The 14,273-nt window shown below is 41.6% G+C and overlaps 1 protein-coding gene across 1 annotated transcript; it reads left to right on the forward strand.

Annotated features, from left to right (window-relative positions):
• Positions 1-1,486: 1,486 nt before the first annotated feature.
• On the forward strand, positions 1,487-13,156 carry AHSA1 (activator of HSP90 ATPase activity 1). The gene is made up of 9 exons (XM_044436146.1): positions 1,487-1,681; positions 6,938-7,128; positions 7,332-7,414; positions 7,748-7,865; positions 9,136-9,224; positions 9,683-9,817; positions 10,898-10,999; positions 11,695-11,746; positions 12,733-13,156. Exons 1-9 carry the CDS (start codon positions 1,602-1,604, stop codon positions 12,903-12,905), a joined length of 1,023 nt encoding a protein of 340 aa, XP_044292081.1. The 5' UTR covers positions 1,487-1,601; the 3' UTR covers positions 12,906-13,156.
• The last annotated feature ends 1,117 nt before the right edge of the window (positions 13,157-14,273 follow it).

The following is a 14,273-nucleotide window of genomic DNA, read 5'->3' on the forward strand; positions in this document are numbered from 1 at the left end:
CGGAATTGAACTACAACTTCCAACAGGCTCTTAAGAAAGTAAGGGGTTTTTTTTCCCTCACTCAGCCATACATATTCATATTTCATATTAGGGGTCCTCAAAGGAGTCAGAATGCTTCAGTTATGCGGAGCTAGTTTGAAAAGCTATGAGAATTGCTGGGAAATGTAGTTAAATGTTCAATACTCAGTATGGGGGGGGGGAGAGTCCTATAATTCCCAGCATGCTCTAACAAGAATAATTTTTGGAAGGTTGCCGGGAGTTGTAGTACCCCTTTTGTCCTAATATGCATAGGATTACGCGTGATAAGTGATTAAAATGACGGAGTCCCGATAGGATATTAGGCGCAGAATTAAAGCGGCTGGGACCATAGATAAAGATAAAAAATCTGTACAGCAATTATTATTGTGCAAACCTATACACATTTGGACAAAGAAAAGACATACAGCATTAAGTATTTATGGCTGGGGAATTCTGAAATTGTAGGACTTTCTTCTGCATAGGACCGAATCCTAAATTTATGCGTACAGGCTTCGGCAAAAATAAGGCAAGGCCACCCTTATTTCAAGCTTATTTATTTAGAAGCCACCTTTCAAGACTGCTCCTTTCAGTATTTTAGCTGTAATATTCTCCGTTTATGTCATTCTAATGCTTGGTATCTCTAGCATAAAAATCTTAACTGGCTATTAAGGTGGACGTAAAATTCAATTTTAGAGCGGAGGGATCAACAACAACAGAGACGGTGTGTCTGTATTCCTTTTCTAGAAAGTTGTCCGTGACAGAATGGCTAGCTTGTGGTGTTCACAGAGGATTATTTTTAACTTCGCACGCACTTTATTGGCACATCTGCTGTAACTGAAGTGGTTGTCTCTTTTAACTTCCAATCCAAGCAGTTTCCTCCTTATAGAAGGTCATGACGCCACTCTGCGGTAGAAGTAAATATAGAATCTGTGCCTATTTTTTAGCATAATTATTTTTCTGACAGGGGACTTCCGGGTTCTCATTACACGCCGTGCCAGTATTTTTGTGCCTGAAATAGTCCCCTCTCAGACCAAATTCAGAACTCATTTGCATCAAACTCTTGCATAAAATGCATACAGATATGTTGCGATTTAAAATCTTGAACGATTAATCAATACATCACATTATTCGCCAAAATAATAAAAAACCCTTTAAGTCTTTACTCCGCTTTTTTTTCTGAATGAACAAAAGTTGATTAATGACAATTTCCCGAAAATTCTAAATTGCTCTATTATTTTCTACGGAGAAAAGAACAGTCTATCGGATTCGAGAGTTGGGCAAACTATGTAAGTATATAGATCACGTCTATGTCTCTGCACTCATTCTTTCTATGGTGTCTTATCATTTTACCAGCCTCGAGCGCAGGCGCCCTGTCACTCTAAGGTCTCTCTGCGCCGTTGGTCTCTCTATTATGTTTCCGGGGGGAGGGGGGAGGAACGGAAGGAAGGAAGCCCGCTTTGCCGGTGACGGAAGCCGAGAGGCGGCGCGGCTGCCGGCGCTTCTAGTAGCTTCTAGGCGCGAGGAGACGTTCGCTCGGCATCGTCGGGGCAGACGCGGTTGCGGCGAGTGCATCGGAGGCGCCGATGGCCAAGTGGGGAGAAGGAGACCCTCGCTGGATTGTGGAGCAGCGCGCGGACGCTACCAACGTCAATAACTGGCACTGGTGGGTGAGGGCAGGAGTGAGGAGCGCGCGAGGCTGAGCGCGGGAGGCAGCCGCCGCCGCCGCCGCCGCCGCCGCCGCTCCTCCCGCTCCTCTTCCCAAGCGGCCTTCCTCGCGGGGCTGGGGTAGGAGCTGGAAAAGAGAGTCCAGTCCATGCCTCGCGCTAGGGAACGGGCGTGCGTGTGTGCAAATGCTTCTCTCTCTGTCCGCCTTGACACCGGCGCAGGGGATACCCGGCGCCTCCCCGGCACCACCTCTTTCGTCGCCCTGTTTGCCATCTCCTGCATATTCCTTCGCCTCTTGTTTGTGTTTTCTGGTGAGGAAACTCCTTTAGGGTTCAGTTGGACAAGCGTGCAATACGCGGGAGTTGACAGATGACCGTAAAAAGAAGAGGGTGGGTGAAGAAAACCCTTCCTAGCCTCTTCTTTTCCTATGCTCTCTAATTAGTTAATTTATTTTTAATTTGTCAGGCTGTCCTGAAGGGTAAAAAAAGCAGAGCCAAAGCCTAGCTTGATTTTCTTTCAGCCTGCTAGCAAGGGATTTTCGTAGCTGCTAGTGAAGAGGATACATGTTTCAGGGCATGGAAATAAACCTGGTCCCTAGTTATATCAAACTGCTTTTTAATGCATGGCAGCAAGGGTCCTAAGAGGAAGTAAGTTGGCAACCCAAATGTGAAGAGGATTGCAATTGCATGCTTCCTCCATTGTTTGCCATCTCTAGGGCCCAAATGCAGCATGAGAAGCTCTGTGCCTGTGGGACAAAGTCAGGTCGTGACAAAGAGACTGAAATTTGAGTCATTCTGGTGCAGTACCAGCTCTCTTCAGAGCACAAGCTACCTTGCCACCTTTTGGGATGAGGGGACAGGGGTGCTTTTGCATTTCTGACCTGCACACCCATTAGTTGTGCATTAATTGCATCAAATAGTAGACCTTGAGGAGTGTAAAATATCTGTTTTCTGTCGTACTATTTGAACTTTGCATAATCTAACAAAATGGATTGACAGAAAATTGAGTTCAGGCAAGGGGAAGTAATATCACATCCTGCATCATTAATATAACATTAATTACAGTAAGATGTTGATCAGTTTTTAATTGGAAAAATGGTGACACAGGTCATTAAATAAGCCAGTAATTATGTTGCAGATAGAATTCATTGAGAATGTTACAGTGTTTTAAGTTAATGGTACAACTTTGTAGAGAAGCAGTATATGTCTGAGTGCAAGAGGCTGAGTCCTGGTTCAATCTTGGGATGGCATTCTTTTAATAGAAAGAAATGCCCTTCAAAATTGTGCATTTGAAGGATGCATGCCCATGGCTAGCTGATCTTATGCATCCATTGCTATATATAGGGACAGGTTTGGACATATCATCAACCTTTTCTTGCAATTGTCCACATGTTTCAAAAGTTGAATCCTGAATTATGAAATATGCAAAGGTGGCAGTGTATGCACAAGATTTTTAGGCAGCCACTATTCCTTTTTGTGCCTCTAAAAAGACCAAGCAGCTTATAGCCTGATTTATTTTGGTATTAATGTCTGTGCATAACAATCCACCCCATTCAAGAATTCACACTAAGAAGACTGGTTCCACACAGTTGCGGCTACATCTATAAATGTCATCTTTCCTCAATCAGCTTTGCTCTACATGAAATCGAGAATGTTCACTGTTGGACAACTAGAAGCATGAACACTGCTTCTGACTCTGATGTAGGATTTTTTGAGCTGCAGAAAACTTTAATGGAGGAAGGGACAGGATGAGTGTTTCCTGTATTGGGAAACTGCCACTTCATTATACTGCAGGACATCACCAAAGATAGAGTCCTATCTTGGACTTGGTCTCGTCCAGTTGATGCTACATGGCAGAAGCTCTCTGGGGTTCAGACAGAATTTTTCTATAACACTTACCTGGAGAAGCCAGTTGAACCTGGGACTGCCTACATGCAAAGTCTATACTGTAACAGGGAGCTCTGATTTTCAGTGTGAGCAGGTATGTTCTTGTGACATGGCACTTTTGAAATGTGCTGTTCTAAAAGCTCATTCTTTGACTAGGAAAAAGGAACAATCCTATCTATCTCCTACTGCCTTAGGCTGCAATTCTATACATTTTTCTTGGCCCATTGAACATTGTGGGACTTGCTTCTGACTAGACGTATATATGATTGCATGCATGGTAAATCTTTCTCGGTTATGTTTTAAGTAGCCAATCTTTCTTGGGTATACAGTGGTACCTTGGCTCATGAACTTAATCCATTCCAGGACTCTGGTCGTGACCCAAATTGGTCGTGAGCCAAGTTAAATTTTAGCATAAGGTTCAATGTAAATAGGTTAATCTGTGCTATAACCATGTTTTAAATCAGAAAAATGTGAAACAAAGTGACAAAAACAAAGATCACAGCCATCTCCCCCCCCAACACAAGGGCGGCCATCTCCCCGCCCCCCCCCCCCAGCACAACTGAGATCGCACCTATCGTCTCTGCACGCACCCGTCATCCCGGCATGCTGGGGGGGGAGATGTTGTGATTGCGGGTTCACTGGGGGAGGGACAGATGGATGCGATCTCAGCCATCTTCCCCCCCCCCCACCCTGATCACAGTCATCTCCCCACTCAGGGGTGGGGTGGGGAAATGGCCATGATCGTGCTGGTTGTGCGGGGGGAGGTGGAATGGCCAAGATTGCGCCCATTTTTCCTGCAGGAGTGTACCTGTGATCACACACACCTTCCCTGCACGAAAGCAACTGTGATCGTGGCCATCTCCCCCTCCCCCCCCCAAAGTGGAGAGATAGCCACGATCGATCGCAGTTGCTTTCGTGCAGGGAAGGCGTGCGTGAACAGAGGCATGCTGCTGCAGGAAAGACGGGCGCAATCTCGGCCATCTCCCCTGTGGCTGTGCTGTGCTGCGCCCATCTTTCCTGCAGCAGCATGCCTCTGTTCACGCACACCTTCCCTGCACGAAAGCAACTGCGATGGCTGCCATCTCCCCCTTGGGGTGGGGTGGGGGAGATGGCTGCGATCTTGGTCGCCACCCAATGCGAAGTTTGCGACCCACGTCAAAATTTTAATGAAATTTTTGTTCGTGACCCGATTTGTTCATGAACCAAGGCGTTTGTGAGCCGAGGTACCACTGTACTAAGATCTCTGCTATCAGTTCTTCTGAGTTTATGGTGCCTTTTGACATCTTGGTGCAAAAGAATTCACTAGTTTGACTAGAACTACAGACTCTATGTCCAGGGTGGCCAGACTTGCTCTACAGAAGAGCTACATACTACAAATGTCAGATTTTTGAGAGCTGCAAGTGGGAGCCCATGAATAGCAGTGTGATACAACCATGGGGTTTTACAGGCAATCCCATAACTGATGTGGGAGAGAGAAAAGAGAGCATCTCCACAGATAGGTGTCAGCCTATGCATGAAAACCTCCAGCAAGGGAGAGCTAATCTCTCCCTTAAATAACGGGCAACAATTCTCCAACTTTTCTTACCTTTAGGAAGAGTCTCCTAATCTTCAACTGAAATATACTCTCTTGTAACTTAAGCCCACTAGATCTAATCTTCCCCTTTTGGACAGCAGAAAATTTGCACTCTTCTGTTTGACAGCACTCTTCACATGCATGAACATTTATGTCTCTGCTCGATTTTTTCATTCTTATACTGATCATACTCATTCCTTCCATTCTTTTCATATTACTTGTTTTCTATACTGGTGACCACCTTCATTGTCAGCATTGTACACTGGATCAGTTTGGAAAATGGGAGTAATAGACCATGTAATATTTTCAGCACATAACTTCAATATCTTTTTCTACCTCCCCTGCAATCTTAAATTATCTTCTGGATTGCATACATAAAAGAATTTTTTTTAAACTGGCATTTGGCTTAGCCTACTTTTAGTTGCCCAGCTAGGTCTATCCTATTATTGAAATAAAGACCACAGACCAAGGATAGATCTCAGGTTATTGGTACACCAAGGACTCATTCACACATAATCCATGGGCTGTTAGGGTCAAATGTGAGTGATTACACTTGCTTCCATGTACTTGCTGCTTCACTAAACAATGAGATGTTTTTTCCAAACCCAGCACTCTAGGTTGTTGAGGGTTAAACAATCCAGAGTTTGAACACACTGTTTAGTTGCTTGGGTTAAAACTCTGCATTGTTTAACCTTCAACAATTTAGAAAGCCATGTTTAGATGTTTAAATAGAGGCAAATTTAGCATGGCTTATGAATACAGCTTGAGTTTGCTGGGTAAAGTGTGGATAGTTAAAACCCCTGGCTACTCTTTTCCTGATCTGTACTTCTCAAGTAAAAATGTAAAATTTTTGAAACTGAAATATATGTAATGCTTATCAAACCTAAAAGTTATTTGACTACTGTAAGGAAAAAGAATCACTTATAACTTAATTAACATACACACTTGTATTGTTTAGCTTATTTGCAAAACTTGTAAAACTATCAATGTTTGCTCAGAATTCTGTTTACTAGAGCTTATCTCTCCCCAGTTAATCATGCATGAAGGAATTGTAATTTTAAAAAGTTAAATGTTGTAATTGCATGCATGCAAAGCTGCAAATATTAGAGAGAACTGCAAACTGCTGCACTCTATTCCTCGTAATCACATCAGTTTTAGTTTTTGTTCTGTAAGAAGTAGGAAAACAGGCAAATTGAAAAAAGAAATCATGTTTTGTTGTAAACAAAAGGTAAAGCACTATTTGGAAAGAAATTTGACACTATTTGGTCTGTATCTCATACAGGCTCTGTATTCTCCTTGCATGAAGATAGTATTCTGTGTACGTATAAGCATGTCTAGAGTCTGTATATCAATTATTTTATACTGCCATAGGTTGTGTTGCACAACATGTTAATGCTGCATTTTTGAGTGACTAAAATAAAAGCATTTTGCTTACTCTACAAGGGAAAATATTTCATATTTCAGCTGCTAAGTTTCTATCCAAATGTATATATTTTTATATTTTAAAAAATGAAGCCAACTCCTAGAGGTAGGGAGTGTGCTTCCCTGCATTTTCTTGCAGGTTGGGGTTTTTGGGGTTTTTTGTTTAGTTCCTCACATTTCTACGATGTCATTTCCAAAAAAAGAGTCTGGTTTGAAAGTGTGACTTTTCAAGTCATGTTTAGGAAAATACCAGTTCAGGTGGGGTGGAGCTGAAAGGCATATGCAAAGCATTGGGCATTAGCTTTTTACAGCAGGGAGGAGAGAAAAAACATTAGCTCTTACTGCATGTTTAATCCCCCCTCTCTCCACTTAGGACTGAAAGAGATGCATCTAACTGGTCATCAGAGAAGCTGAAAACTCTGTTTTTGGCTATTAGAGCAGAGAATGCAGAGGGAACTTGTGAAGTGACAGAAGTGACCAAATTGGATGGAGAAGCCTCCATCAATAACCGCAAAGGAAAGCTAATTTTTTTCTATGAGTGGAATATCAAGTTGGCTTGGACAGGTGAGTTGCCTGCTTTGTATCATCTATGTAAAGATGCTTTTGCTGGGTGCTGTATTCACAAAGTTCATCTACCATTTTTACAAAGGCGTGGAAAGGGGGTTGAGAGAATAGCCACTGTTGGAGTTTATAGTATGCCAAGATCTGCCAGAGCTTGCTGTTAGGAAAGTTAAATTGGACTTTAATTTATTATTTTGCATTTATAGGCACCTCAAATACTGGTGTGAAATATAAAGGACATGTGGAGATTCCCAATCTGTCGGATGAAAATGATGTTGATGAAATTGAGGTAAGCACAATTTTATGTTAAGTTCTTGACTGCTATATCATGGGTAATTGGGAAGGAAACACAAATCTCAGTAGTTCCATGTTCTGCAGTAAGACTTGTGCTTCTTTTAAAACAGTAATGTCATCTCTACTTTCAGAGCTTCTGAAAAGTTGCTTTCAGCTTTTCCTCATTTTTAAACCCTGTAAGTTCCTTTTTGCTTTCTAATATTCAAAGCTACAAACAACTTCTAATATTTTCTAGAAATATTTCTTATGGATGCAGTGCAAGATGAGGTAAGTACACTGAAAATGTATTCTGTTGGGGCCATATTCATGTATTCCCTTTTATTTTTAGATCAGTGTTGCTCTTGCCAAAGATGAGCCAGACACCAGCCTTCTAGCACTGATGAAGCAAGAAGGCGTAGAAAAGATCAGCAAAGCTTTGGAAACTTACATCAGCACCCTCAAAACAGGTACATACAATAGTTAAAAGAAATTGTGGGAGGTCTCCTGCTGAAGCTCTCCTCATTAGCTTTTCAGTGAAGGACAGCAATCTTGAAATGTGTTTGCTGATCTTCTACAAAATACTTTTGAGAGCACTCAAAAATTTCGAAGAGCAAGAAAAAGAGAAATACTCAACAACATCGGTTATGGTTTTGAATGGCCTAGTTCTGGGTGGGCAACTTCCTTTGGTTGGAGGGTCTTGTGGTTTTTGGTTTGTGGCTGGCAGTTGTGTATGAACACATGCATATATGCAAACTGCACGCACATCCAGATAGCTGGGCACGGGAGGGGAGGCTTCAACTTGAGTCAGTGCTGCTCATGATTCCTGTGAGGAGAGAGAGACCCTTGCCCTCTTCCCAGGGACCGTGCCGGGCAGGAAGGTGCATGGGCACGGTTCTTCTGGCACACCCCCTTACCCTGCACTTTTGGTTCTGCTAGGAAAAGAGTGTTTGAAGAAAGTCATCCCTGCACTTCAGTTTTCCCGCAGAATCAGCCAATTTTGGACATAAACAGAGTGCACAGGGATGCAATCGCTTTACTTGCTCTCCTCTCCTACTAACCTGATGCTTGGTGGGCTGCTGGGGTCCTGTTTCCCAGTAGAATTTGATGCTTCCAGTGGTGGCATTTTATGTGTGGTTTGGAAGCAAGACAGAATAACTCTTGGGAGGCCAGCATGTTGTCCAGCACTGGTCTTGGCAGAAAGACTGATTGCCACCAAGCTGAGCCTTATCTGTCTTAGCTTTGAGCAATCTCTTTGTTGTTAGAAGTTCTTGAACATTTAAGACATGGGTGATGGTTGTAGGGACTGGAAAGCTACATTTGCTAGTGGTACGGGAGGGAGGCTTTAAAGAATTTGACGTGGTTGTGATTGATGGTAGTTGAATATCTATATAATCATTTGAAATTGCCTGAGAAACTTTAATTAAATAATAAACTGTATCTGATATATTAGTGTTAGCATGTATTTCTTGCTTTCTCTAATGAATGTTCTATATCTTCCACTACATCTAGACTGAAGACATATTCTAGTTCTGCAACTATTTTAAACTAGCTTTGTGGACCCCAAGCACAAAAAGGATGCACATGCATCCTAGTTCTCACAACTTTTCAAAGTGTGTAATAACTTTCCACCTGCCATTTTTTGTGGTTTGTGATACTCTACATTTTATGAAAATGTTTTATGAAATATGGAGTTGTCTGATGCTTTGCATGGAATGATGAGATTGTAATATCTTCCAGAGTTTACCCAAGGCATGATCTTGCCTACAGTGAATGGGGAACAGTCAGAAGCACCAACTCATCCTGTGCGTAAAGCAGAGCAGCACAAGGTAAATGAACAAGTTTTGGCGCACCTTACTTGGAAAAAAACTGAGTTGGAAAGGCTGGGCAAACACATTTGACAGGGTAATCTTTCCTTATGTGGTATGACATACAAGACAGAAAGCTGCTTTACACCCTTAATGATGTTAATGGAAGAGGAGTTTCCTGGGTAGCATGTGATACATTCCTGAGCAGTAAGCACTGTTTCCAGCAATATGTCTTTTCTGTGATATATGTTTTGACCTAAGTCTTCCAGGAGTAGAAGTAACACAGAAGGTAGACTGTTAAATTTGCTACCATAAAAGGCTTGGGATCAGGAACTGATGCAACCAGTGAGGAGGAAGGCTGCCTGCAAGTTGCTGCCTTGCTCTGACAGAGAAAGCTGTAACTTATCTGGGAGGGTTTTAAATCATTGTTCTAGCACTTAAGATACTTTTTAGTTTTGAACTATGTGATATTCCCTTAGGCCCCCGAACATGTTGCTGGCAACGTGGTTAAATCCAAACTGGTAGGGGTCAAGATTCCTACCTGCAAGATAAATTTGAAGGATACTTTCCTGACATCTCCAGATGAGCTGTACAGAGTGTTTGTTACACAGGAGGTAAGTTAGCACATAGTTTTCTGGAGGTATTTCTATACTTTTCCTGTCCAGGACTTTTATGTGAACATTTTGGAACACATTTGACAAAAGTGTGTCTGCTGACCAGTGGGACAAACATCTTCACATGTTTCTTTGTAGTATCCCTGTTACTGGCTCTCACACAGAAGGAACAGTAATCCGTTCTTTACTGCAGAAGCAGCCACCTTGTCTCTTGTGATTCTGGAAGGGTTATATCTTCCGACAGCAGCCCTAAAAGGCCCTAAGCTGTTGAAACTGGTCCTAAGTACTTAAATGGTTGAAGACCAGTCTACTGAAGGAGTGCCTTATCTCAGAGGTTTCTACCTAATTTTCCAGCATGTCTTTGGAAGCTCTTTTTTGTCTACTGTTACTCACAGTGGTGCCCGTTGTGGAGTGCCCTTCCCAAGCAGATCCACCCTTAACAAACACTTGTGCTCAGTTACCCATAAGATTCCATAAGCAGGACATGAGTGCCGGCAGCATCCTCCTGCCTAGATTCTCCAGCCTGTGCCCTCAGACTCACACCCAGCAATTAGTGATACAGAGTGTTCAGCTAGCTGTTCTGAGTCACATTTTTCTCAGCTTGAAACAGAACCAATTAGTAGTTCAGAGAGTGAGTGAAGCTGAGAGTACTACAGCCACTTTAAAAAAGAGATTACTTTGTGAATATAGCTTATTAGCTCTTTTGGGGTAACTATCCTAAAACAATGTGTTCTTTCAGGTATAGTCACTTTTTGTAAAAATAAACATCATAAAGAATTATATGCAATTGTCTTTACATTTTTACTACTAATTCAATAAAATAGTCTGCACATAAAGTTTAGGAGGTGTTTGACTAAATCATTTAAACAGTACCATGTGGTTAATTTAATTTTCCCCTTAGATAATTTTCCCACTTGCTTGTTTCTTCCAAGTTCCTGGGGCACAGTAGAGGAATAAGTTTCAGAATGCTGGAATTGGAACAACTTTTCTTGTCACTCAGTGAATCAGATGGCAGTTATGGTTAACTTACTGCAAGAAGTCAGCTTGTTCTTAGACTGCTGTGTCATTTTGTTCCTGCAGATGGTCCAGGCTTTTACTCACTCACCTGCTGTTATTGAGGCTGACAAAGGAGGAAAATTCCAGCTGCTGGATGGCAATATTACCGGCGAGTTCACTGAGCTAGTGAGTACAAATGATGGTTCATTTGTGTGTTGTGTGGTAGTAGAGAAGTGCCTTTGGTTGACTCATGATCTGTTTGCTTTATAGTGCCTGTGTTATATATCACTGACTTCATCAGTTGTGTAGTCCTTTTTTGTGGCTAATGAAATAGCCGGAAATATGATTTCTGTATAATACTTTTGGACAATATTGGCACAGTTCCGGCAGCCTAATTAGACTGAAGGCAAGCATTTTACCTGCATATTTCGTTCTCTCCTTCATTTGCATGTTGGTGGCACAAAATGTTTCTTGTTAAATAATTGAACTGGAAAACTCTGGTTTAATTTGTGATGACAAACTAGAATATGGAACGGGAGCCTGATTCCATTTTCACATTCTGGTTTATATTCAGAAATGTAAAGGGTACAGAATCATTGCTTACAAAGGATATAGTTACAATACTGGTTTTGAGTCTTCTAAATCATGCTCATGTCTGAATCAAGCCACTGTCTTTTTGTAGTTTTAAAGGGAACAAAATAATTCTGTGAAAAAGCACTCTCAAGGAAACTCTGGGGGATTGTACCTAGATCTAGATAAATCTAATTTCAATAAAACCGTGATGATGATGATGATGATGATGATGATGATGCATTTATAATTTTATTTTTTGAATACACTCTCTTTTTACTTCTGGTAGATAAATTTCCTTTTCTTTCCAGGTTTCTGAGAAGCAGATTGCAATGAAGTGGAGATTTAAATCATGGCCAGAGGGTAAGTAATTGCGGTGTATATAATTGCAAGTAGAATGCATCTTAGAAAGGCTGCACTCTAGCTATGTTCCATGAGTAGAGGCACCCTCTCCTGAATAATAAGATATCAGCAAAGGAGTGTGTTGCCCACCTGCCAGCTGGCTGCCTAGGATTATTGCTCTCCTGTTCATCTCTTAATTAAACAATCAAAGAAGCAGTTTGGAAGTTGCCCCACTTACTGTGTGTTCTGCCAAGCTTAGGTAATGAAATGAGGTTTTGATAAATATTTTACACCTTACATTGTAGTTTTTTGCAAGAAAAGTGTTGGAATTTCTAAGCTCCCCAGTTGAACCCTGAAGCTGTCAAAATGGCAGTGAGTGCTCCTAAAGCTTCCAGAGGCGCCAGAACAAAATATGACAATTAGGTTGAAGAGAAACAAGCCAAGAAAAACAACCCTAACCCTACAACCATTTGGGAAAGAGCTGCAGGAAGACTGGGCTTCTGATACAGACTCTGCCACTGATACAAAGAAAACAGCAGAGAATTTAATCCTTAAGAGCAAAAGATAAAAGTCCGGACAGCAATAGAACAAGCAAACCAAGACTGGTGATCTGGGAAATAAGATAGCGGAAAGTACAAACATCTCTGAATGATTTGTTTTAAAATAATTTCTGCTTGTGTGTGTTTTAACTGTTGTTAACTGCCCAGAGAAACTCAGCTATTGCATGGTATAAAATAGAAACAAATAAATGATAATTCTTGATATTGGCAAGGCCATGTGGTACCTTGGGTTGAAGGTTGCTGGTACTATCTATACTTATTACTGGTGATTTTCCCCATTGCACTAGATATGAAATATTTAGGGGCTGAGTGTTTTCTGGCTTTACTGCTGTATTTTTATGAAGAAAGATCAGCTTTCTCCAACCACATGAGATAAGAAGCCGGTATTTTGTTTGGCTGTGTATACTCCTGCAGGTTTTGATGAGCTTTCCTTGGGTACTTTTTCAGGTCACTTTGCAACCATCACCTTGACCTTCATTGACAAAGCTGGTGAAACAGAAGTCTGTCTGGAAGGAAGGGGCATCCCAGCCAATGAAGAAGAGAGAACAAGGGAGGGCTGGCAACGTTACTACTTTGAGGGCATTAAACAAACATTTGGTTACGGAGCCCGGTTATTTTAATGTTGATTGCTGTGGAGAGTCTCTACGCAAGGATTCTGCCGTGTGGACTGATTTGCTTCTTGTCTGTCCCTTTCTTATCCTCTGCTTCACTGTTGTGACATGCAGGATGGCAGGGTGGTCTTGAAGGCTACTGAACAGTGCAGATTTCAGCCCATCACTGCTTGTACCTGTCTCCTGATGCAGGGGATTCAAAGTTGGATTCTCAAAAATGTACATACACCCATATTGCTAAATAAACATAACTTAAAGAAGTTGTACCAGTTCTTTTATTTGAGTGGGGAGATCACAAGGCTTGTGAGCAGAGGCTAAGAGGGTCTGTTTTCTTCAGGAAGTTAGTAGAGAATTCTTACTTCAGAAGTGTCTACTGTAGAAACCTGAACCTTTGATGAAGAGTTAATTAAGTGAAATAACAGTATTGTGCTTAGCATGTGAATTTCAGGTGTATCAGGCCAACTTTTAATGCTTTATGTCATGAAATTCTCTTCTTTGTTCAGTGACTAAGGCTTGCCAGTCAAAGAGTAAATGACCTGGGAAAAGTCATTCCAAATTTTTATGCCGTTAAAAAGAGGAAAGCTAAAGCCTATCGGCTGATGTGCTTTCACAGCTGTATTGACTTTCTACTGGCCTCTCCCTGCGAACAGGCATTAGTGATAGAAAACTATACTGCCCAGAAAGATCAGGATATTGGCTCTTTCTAAACCATACCTTTTGCAAACCATTTTAAAACAGGTAGAATCAGTGCAATGATGGGATGTAGGCAGCAGCACCTCAAACACAGACAAGCCAAGAACTAAAGACTGAGCAAATGAAAGAGTACAATTATGTTGGATGTTGGTTTGGCAAGCATGCAGGAGTGAAGCTTAATATCTGTGGATCTTTGCTAGTAAAACTATTCTGAGGAGAGCTTTTCCTGTAGTACCAAATGATTTATTTTTGCTGCATAAAGTATATTTGAATATTCAAGGGTGTTAAGCTGGAGGAAGCTAGGGGATAAGGTAAACTCATACACACAGCTGTGGTTCTCAAGTCTCAAGTTTGTGCCTTAATAGGCCTTTTGGAGATGCGTAGCTTCTGCCACTCTTACGGACTGTGCACTGTGACCTGGATAAGTTTGGTGGGACAGTGATCGTGACTGCACAACTTGATTTTCTTGTAAGGTCTTGGAGAAACTGCTACAAACAGGCCTAATTTGCATGCTTTATTCGGTTTCCATTGCACGTTGAAGCGTTTTATATTGCATTTGTAATGATGTGTTCAGGTTCTGATGGGATTTGGTTTGGTTTTGGTGAGGCATTGAAAAAAAGGAGGGAAAGGCTGAAAGGGAGGAAAACAAGTCCATAAGGCTAAGAAGAGTGCAACATACTAATT

Source organism: Varanus komodoensis, unplaced genomic scaffold, assembly GCF_004798865.1.
Source record: "Varanus komodoensis strain SLA01 unplaced genomic scaffold, ASM479886v1 scaffold3, whole genome shotgun sequence".
NCBI classification, from domain to species: Eukaryota; Metazoa; Chordata; class Lepidosauria; order Squamata; family Varanidae; genus Varanus; species Varanus komodoensis.

Bases quoted from the DNA above. Each gene is read 5' to 3' on its own strand.
- AHSA1 (XM_044436146.1), top strand. From the start codon at position 1,602: ATGGCCAAGTGGGGAGAAGGAGACCCTCGCTGGATTGTGGAGCAGCGC. The intron at 7,415-7,747 runs GTAAGCACAATT...TTTTATTTTTAG, and splicing joins ATGATGTTGATGAAATTGAG to ATCAGTGTTGCTCTTGCCAA. The intron at 9,225-9,682 runs GTAAATGAACAA...ATATTCCCTTAG, and splicing joins GTAAAGCAGAGCAGCACAAG to GCCCCCGAACATGTTGCTGG.